The 7,705-nt window shown below is 44.3% G+C and overlaps 1 protein-coding gene across 3 annotated transcripts; it reads left to right on the top strand.

Annotated features, from left to right (window-relative positions):
• Nucleotides 1-397: 397 nt before the first annotated feature.
• On the top strand, nucleotides 398-6,713 carry LOC127605386 (lipoprotein lipase). Of its 3 annotated transcripts, none has more exons than XM_052072857.1 (10): nucleotides 398-525; nucleotides 1,523-1,719; nucleotides 2,813-2,992; nucleotides 3,115-3,226; nucleotides 3,323-3,556; nucleotides 4,509-4,751; nucleotides 5,669-5,789; nucleotides 6,031-6,249; nucleotides 6,375-6,482; nucleotides 6,565-6,713. In XM_052072857.1, the coding sequence occupies exons 3-10, from the start codon at nucleotides 2,822-2,824 to the stop codon at nucleotides 6,587-6,589; spliced, it is 1,233 nt and encodes a 410-aa protein (XP_051928817.1). In that variant the 5' UTR covers nucleotides 398-525; nucleotides 1,523-1,719; nucleotides 2,813-2,821; the 3' UTR covers nucleotides 6,590-6,713. The 3 variants fall into 3 exon arrangements, with proteins under 3 accessions (XP_051928817.1, XP_051928815.1, XP_051928816.1); XM_052072855.1 differs by lacking the exon at nucleotides 398-525 and adding an exon at nucleotides 710-988; XM_052072856.1 differs by lacking the exon at nucleotides 398-525 and adding an exon at nucleotides 711-988 and having other exon boundaries at nucleotides 6,568-6,713.
• The last annotated feature ends 992 nt before the right edge of the window (nucleotides 6,714-7,705 follow it).

Below are 7,705 nucleotides of genomic sequence, written 5' to 3'. Positions count from 1 at the left end.
AGACCCAGTAAATTGACGAAAATATGTTTAAAAAAGATCTGCTCTGAAAGGCACCCTGGTAAAATATATTTTCGGATTGTAAGCATAGTTTGCACACTAATTGTGTGCGGGAGTGGGAGATGAGCTTTGTAATAAAAAATAGGGTGATGCTCATTTGCTCTGAATCACCAATGGATGGCTCGCTGCATTTATATAATGGGGCGGGGCCAATACGCCCATAGGATGTGCTCATCGTTTTTTTTCCCCGCAGTTCCAAATTTACATCCAATACCTCATGGCATTATGGGAAATGTGTTAAATTTCTGTACATATTGTATTTACTGTGCTGTAGTAAATAAAAACATTAATATAACGCGAAAACTAGAAATTACATCCAATAAAATAAAATAAATAACACATGAGCAATTTAAAATATATATTTGACCTAATGAGCATGTTTTTGCCTTACTGGCAGGCAACATTTCCTGAAGTCACAGGGTTCGATTCCGGCTCTGGCCTTCCTGTGGGGAGTCTGCATGTAGACAGGTAGGTGGTTTGCGATCTAAACGCTTTCACCGAGAGCCCTCAGGTGTTTAAACAACATCTAAATTTGTCATTATGTCGCTGACTGGGCTTTTACTGCACTCGCACTACAGTGTAATGATTGACTTTACAAACCAGGGTATGATTCCATTCTCCGCCCTGAGTTTGACAACCAATGGGGCGGCTCAGGTTCTATTTAAGACGCGGACTCGGTTCAAGGTGGACCACATGCCTGCGCGCTGCGCGCAACACGAGGCTCCAAATGGGATTATTCCGTTTTAAAAAACAAACAAACTAGGATTTACTAACTCTTCTGCATCTTCCGACGCGGTTGAAGACACTTTCTGAACAAAGCTGTCAAAAGCAATGGAAGCCCGGAGATTCGGCTTTCTTTGCTTAGTGGTGTTGAATGCAGCAGTTCGCTATGTGACGTCTTTGGAGCAAGACCTCACCGATTCTATTTTTGGTGAGTTGCCAAAGGAGCCCCCGGTCGACATTTACTTGTGAAAAGTTAGTTAGTAGTTAGAAGTGTTAGCTGCAAGTATTGACATGCTAATGTTGTAAACATGTATGTAGCATGATTGGCTTAATTCTAGTGCTAAAAAGTGGAGGAACGTTAACTCGAAGATGAATGATGATGCGTTCATGCTACTGTGATTAGTGTAGGAACTTGCATATTACTCTTTTGTTATGTTTGTAACAGCATGAACGTGAGGGTCCTGTGTACCCCACCCCCCAATCTGTTCTCTCTCGTTCTCTCTCTATCTCTCTCTCTCTCTCTCTCTCTCACACACAAACACAACCCCCCCCCCCCCCCCCCCATCTGAGTCAGCTGACTCCTCAGAAACTTAGAGAAGCTGCTTCTGGTTTCCATGGAGCTCAGCCTGACCGCATGAAGTCCAGTCAAAGGGGGCCACAAGGGGCGAGCCTCTCAAGCCAGAACGTGAGTTCATCCACCTAAAAAATAAACACTCAATGCCAAACTTTCCTCTACGCACAGGTAACTTGTTGGATCCCGTCAAAGACTTGTTTGAGCAGAAGCATGACGCCAATGAAACGGTGGTCAGATTCTCCCTGCGCAGACCCTCCCACCCGGAAGATGACCTGTGCTACATCTTCCCCGGCCGACTCGACTCGCTGGCGGCCTGTGCATTCAACAGCACCGCCAAAACCTTCCTCATTATCCACGGCTGGACGGTGAGACACTCCAAATGGTTCTACCAGTGAGGACTTGTCCCCCAATTGTGAATTTCCTTAGGCAGCGAGTTGTGCTTCGACAAACCGCAAAGGGTGAATGCTAAGGCTTGCTTCCATACATTCTGTACCCCATCGAAACAGTTATTGCACTCCAAAATGCTTTTTGACTCTAGGGGGCAAAATTACAGACATTCTTCATAAGAAGAAGTACAGATTCTTCGGCTACATTATTATGCTTAATACTACACATAAAAACAGGAATTCAGAACATGCTAGGGTCAGTTGAGCATGGGGGGAAAAAAGTACTACTGATTTTGAGGTGAATATTTTGTCAATTAATCAATGTATTGTATTAAAGAAAATCACTTTATTCAAAAACAGGAGATCCGATTCTATAAAGGGGCTAAAAAATTGCACCCGAAAAATGACAGACTATGAAAAGCAATATAAATATTAGCTTGCCCCGTGTATTTTAGTGTTTAGTTTAAATATTTTAGTGTCGATTCAACCAGTGTAGACAGAGAAACTGTACTCTCTGCAAATTATTTGTAACAGTTCAGACTGCATGTTTGCATGTTGCCAAGCTACAGATATGATTATTTAAACTGGTTATTTACTGATTAGCATACTATTTTCATGTACGCTAATGTTAATGCAAAAGATCTCTTAGAAGCAAGTTAAAAAATGACTGGGGGAATTATTTAGCTTTTTTTCCCCTTTTTTCTCCCCCCATAGGTTGCTTCTTGAAGTTATAACGGGCCTCCATTGCACACGGGAGATTGGGCCCACAAATAAATTAACCCAAAATGCTCTTCACGAAAAAAAACATGGGGAAAAATGTAGGAACCCCCCCCCCCCCATTTGATAAAATATAGAGGAAAAAAAATCGACATATGCAAATTTGCATGTGGCGCACAGTATTCAGGAGTCCGCTGTATATTTAAAGTTGAGTTTTCGTAGTAGGTAGTAGTAGTGGTTTGTTTATTAATCAAGAGTTCAATATCATTCAATAAATTGTGATTTTATTTTTTTTATAATCGCCCAGTCCATCATCTAACGCAGTGCACTCATTTTCTGTCTTTACCGTCCACAGTTGAGTGGCATGTTTGAAAGCTGGGTGGCTAAACTGGTGTCGGCGCTGTACGAGCGAGAGCTGCTGGCCAACGTCATTGTGGTGGACTGGCTCAGGACAGCCCAGAACCACTATGTGGTCGCAGCCCAGAACACCAAGGCGGTGGGGCAGGAGGTGGCGCGCTTCATTGACTGGATTGAGGTCAGCGTCCCCATTAGGGTCGCGGGTGAACTGGAGCATATCACAGCTCGCTTCGGGCTACAATTGAATAAGTGTGAATAAAACAAATCTCTCGCATACTTCTCATGATTGGCGTTTGACAGGAAACTACCAACATTCCTCTTGACAACCTGCATCTGATTGGCTACAGCCTAGGTGCTCACGTGGCAGGCTTCGCGGGAAGCCATGCGACAAACAAAGTTGGAAGAATCACAGGTAAAATGCAACTCAAAGCACCCCCCCCCCCCCCCGCAAAAAAAACCACATTAATGCTGCTTCCATCAGCGCTGACACGCCCATCTCTGTTTGCAGGTTTGGATCCGGCCGGGCCCGACTTTGAGGGCAAGCACGCCCACTGGCGCCTCTCCCCAGATGACGCCGGCTTCGTGGACGTCCTCCACACCTTCACCCGAGGCTCTCTGGGTCTCAGCATCGGCATCCAGCAGCCTGTGGGCCATGTGGACATCTACCCAAACGGAGGAAGCTTCCAGCCGGGCTGTAACCTGAGAGGCGCTCTGGAGAAGATTGCCAACTTTGGGATATTTGGTGAGAAATAAAACTTTTTTTGGGGGGGGGGGGTGTCGACCGGTTAGTGAGTTGGCATTCCAGTGCAGAGGTGCAGGGTTCAATTCTGGCTCCTGCCTTCCTGTGTGGAGTTTGCATTACCTCCCTGTGCCTGCGTGGGTTTTCTCCGGGTGCTCCGCTTTCCTCCCACTTTCAAGAAACATGCATGGCAGGCTGATTGAACTCTCCCAATTGTCCCTAGGTGTGAGTGTGAACGCAGATGGTTGTTTCGTCTCTGTGTGCCCTGCGATTGGCTGGCAACGGGTTCAGGGTGTTCCCCGCCTACTGCCCGAAGACAGCTGGGATAGGCTCCAGCACAACCCGCGACCCTTTTGAGGATAAAATAAGATAAGAAAACCTTTATTTGTCTCGCAATAGATAACAAATTTTGCTAAATAAGTGGCCCACCGCATACACATGTTTGACATCTGCGGATTTATGTGCGTATCCCAATGCAAGGTCGGTCATAAAAGTAGCATTTCTTCTCCAAGTGAAAGTCAAAATCTCATTGCAACAGATTCAATGAAGCCCGTTAATACCCACCTTTGGTTCTGACTTGAGTACAAAATTGGGGCGTAGGAATGGAACCTCGTTGTAAACTGAGGAGCTCCAAAAGGTAATTTGACATGTTGTGTCTACATAAAGTAGAGGCAGTCTCCGTGTCCAACAAGGCATCACATGTGCGCTATTAGTCCAAACAAAAACAGTCCGGCAGCTTGGCTCCGCATTGCTTGTCACTAATCGGTCTTAGTGGCGGACATTGTTACTGCCACTCACACAATGACCCCATTCACAGCAGGCTGAACAGGAGCAGAGGGGCCCAAACGTGGGTCAAATGAGTCTTTGTAGAAATCGGCACTCCCGATTTTGGCTGACGGTCCAGTTTGCTCAATGGATGACAACAAATATAACCACTTGCCTATTTCTTCCGCAGCCATCGCCGATGCGGTCAAGTGCGAGCACGAGCGCTCGATCCACCTCTTCATCGACTCGCTGCTGAACGAGCAGGAGGCGGCCAAGGCCTACCGCTGCGGCAGCAACGACAGGTTCGACCGCGGCATGTGCCTCGACTGCCGTAAAAGCCGCTGCAACACGGTGGGCTACGACATCAGCAAGGTCCGCAAAGCGCGCAATGTGCAGATGTACACCAAGACCAGAGCCACCATGCCATTCAGAGGTGAGTGCTTTGCAACCCAATTATTCACCACCGAGCTCCTGCAAAACAGGAGATTAGCATCAAATTGGTATTTATCATGAAAGCAGTATTGCAGTACAATGCAGATTGAATTATTTTTTTATTTATTGCTGACTTTGATAATGGTGATCACAGTCCTGAAGTTCTAATTAACTCATTCAGTACCAGCCAATTCTGGACCAAGTCTGAAAAGACGTTTAAATACGTCTTTGGGAGTGAATGAGTTAAAAATGTCACTACTGTTAAAAAAAACACAAACATTAAAAACAAAACACATTTTTCATCAAACCCAGAGTGATATTGTTATAATTTCACGATTAAGACATGTGGCATGAATATCAAGATAGCTGACATCCCCGTGCATCAAATTATGTTCATGGAGCAAGCCGCAACTGGTGCTTGAATACACATACGGTAATGTTCCGCTTTGGCGAGTTCTGTCTGAAAGGCGAAGCCAATCCCAGCTCTACTGTTTGGCCCCCCGAATGCGCCAATTAGCCAGGAATGCGGTGTGAAAATGGCGAGGGGGCTCTTTGACAAAATACCCAAGCATCCAATAAGGGTATTCCAAGCTACTATTCTTGCTCATTTGACTGCTCTTTGGGTTTTGAACGTGTTCAAACAAACCAAACAAGCTTTGAATTAATGAGCTCAAATGATCAAAAGGCAAAATGGTGGCCAAAAATGCAACGGTTTGCCACGGATGCCGTGGCATTGCCTCAAAGGGCTTATTCGGCGTCCAATCAGCTTGCTGCGATGTCATCTCCCTCTCACAGCCTCTGGGGATGCTCCTTCGTTCACATTGTTTCTGGCGATTGCGATCATACGCTGACCTACTTGCGTCTTCAATTCGTCATCCGGCAAGTGTCTCTAAACATGATGCGGTTCTCCTTGTATAGTTTACCACTACCAGCTGAAGATCCACTTCTCCAGTAAGGTCAACCGCTCGGAGATGGAGCCCTCGCTGACCGTCTCGCTGTTTGGAACCAAAGGGGAGGCGGACAACGTGCAGCTAAAGTTGTGAGTGTGCCATCAAATCGAGCTTCTGTGTCAAGAGAGTTGTTGTCAAACAGCAGTAAAAAGTTCAAACGCGCCGCTGCGTGTCCGCTGCACAATAACTGAACAAGAAAGAAGCATAAAGATTAACAATATGGTAAAACAGGATTTTTGTTTGATGTGTTGGCTTCGTGGGTAACGTTGAACGTTTTATGACATCCTCCGGTAAAACATTAACACTTCGTCCCTATGGTTGTCTGTCCAGGAAGGAGAAAATCGCAACAAATAGGACGCATTCCTTCCTGCTGGTGACCGAAGAGAACATCGGCGAGCTGTTGATGTTGAAATTCAAGTGGGAGGAGTCAAACGGCTGGTCAGCCTCCAGTATGCTAAAGATGGTTTCTTCCTGGTGGTCCGGCGACTCGGACGGCGCCAACATGGAGGTGCACAAAATTCGAATCCGGGCTGGAGAGACGCAACAAAAGTAAGTCAATGGGTTTTAACGAAAAGACAGTTAAACTATTCACAAAAAAAAAGGGAGGGATATTCTGCATTGTGGGTGAAATAGTGGAGGGAGTGCATGATTCCTAACTGTGACGTGTTTTCCAGGGTGGTGTTCTGCATAAAAGATCCCGATTCTTCCAACTTAACACGGGAGCTTACCTTTGTCAAATGTAAGGACGCATGGCGACCCAACACAAAACGCACTTCCAAAAGGTAAATAAGCTTCTTCCACCTGCTTTATCTCCACAAAAGAATCCATTTGTCAAGGTTTTGTCAATGTAAACATCTTTATCAGGAGAATAACCTTGGAGGCCCACTGACCCTGCGGAGGAAACAACCTTCACTACCCGTGTGTCCTTTTCAGCACTTAGTAGATAATTTATCTGATGTTCATAAACCCAAAGACGGTGACTTGTATATATCCACGGCAGTATGTCCTGTTTTTTTTTTTAATTTAAAACCTCGTACATGTTAATACTATCAACTAATTGTATGTTTTATGAGTCATTGATTGGTGTGATCGTGATGTGTATGTCAGCACTCTTCTCATCAAATAGTCTGACGATATTTTGAGGTACTAATGCCGTAATGTATTGGTATTTATAGATAACACTGTCAAAACATAATTTTTTTCTCTTTTTGGCTGCTTTCTACCGACTTTATTACCGATTTGTCTTACTGTTTATTGTGCATGTTAAATTGCTCCATGTACAGCACTTTGTATGCAGCGATGACTGTTTGAAAGTGCTCTATAAATACTGCTGACTTGACTTGACTTTTGCATGGACATAAACCCCCTGAAACAAACGGATCGATACAAAATTAATAAAGAACCTGTGCTATGAAAACATACAGGTAGTCAGCCTTCCTCACTTCATTTAGTAGTTTTGACATTTTGACTTTCAAGTGAAATCTCCTTTATTTTTTTAAGTCCATGTAAATGTTACCCATAGTGCCCTATAGACTGTTACCTTCCCAAAGAGACAGGGATTTTCTTTATTATTTAAAAAAATGTTATTGTGATAAAAGTGTTCTATGAAATAGTGTATTTATGTACTGTATTACATAATATGTATGTGACCTAACAAAGCATTCACCACTGTGGCCCCCAGCACGGCATGTGACTGTGGGGAACTGGATCAGTGTGCCTTAAGTTCAACAAAGCGCTTTGTTGCTGTGTGTTTTTATGGGTGCTTTATGACAACAAAGTGACATTACTACTGTCTCTACTCAGTTACACCTCTGCACTGTGAAACATTGCTCGGCTGGTACCTCAACAAACGCCTAACGTTATTGTTTTAATATGGTTGTTGTTTTTTTTTAATGTGGTACAATAATGATTGGAAATCAATACAGTAATAATTGTATTTTATTCATCAGGGTATAGGACAGGCCACTTTATGGTCTAATACCGCCGTATGTTGTAAATTTTCTGA

Source organism: Hippocampus zosterae, chromosome 8, assembly GCF_025434085.1.
Source record: "Hippocampus zosterae strain Florida chromosome 8, ASM2543408v3, whole genome shotgun sequence".
In the NCBI taxonomy this organism is placed as follows: Eukaryota; Metazoa; Chordata; class Actinopteri; order Syngnathiformes; family Syngnathidae; genus Hippocampus; species Hippocampus zosterae.
This window is presented reverse-complemented; position numbering and strand designations above follow the sequence as displayed.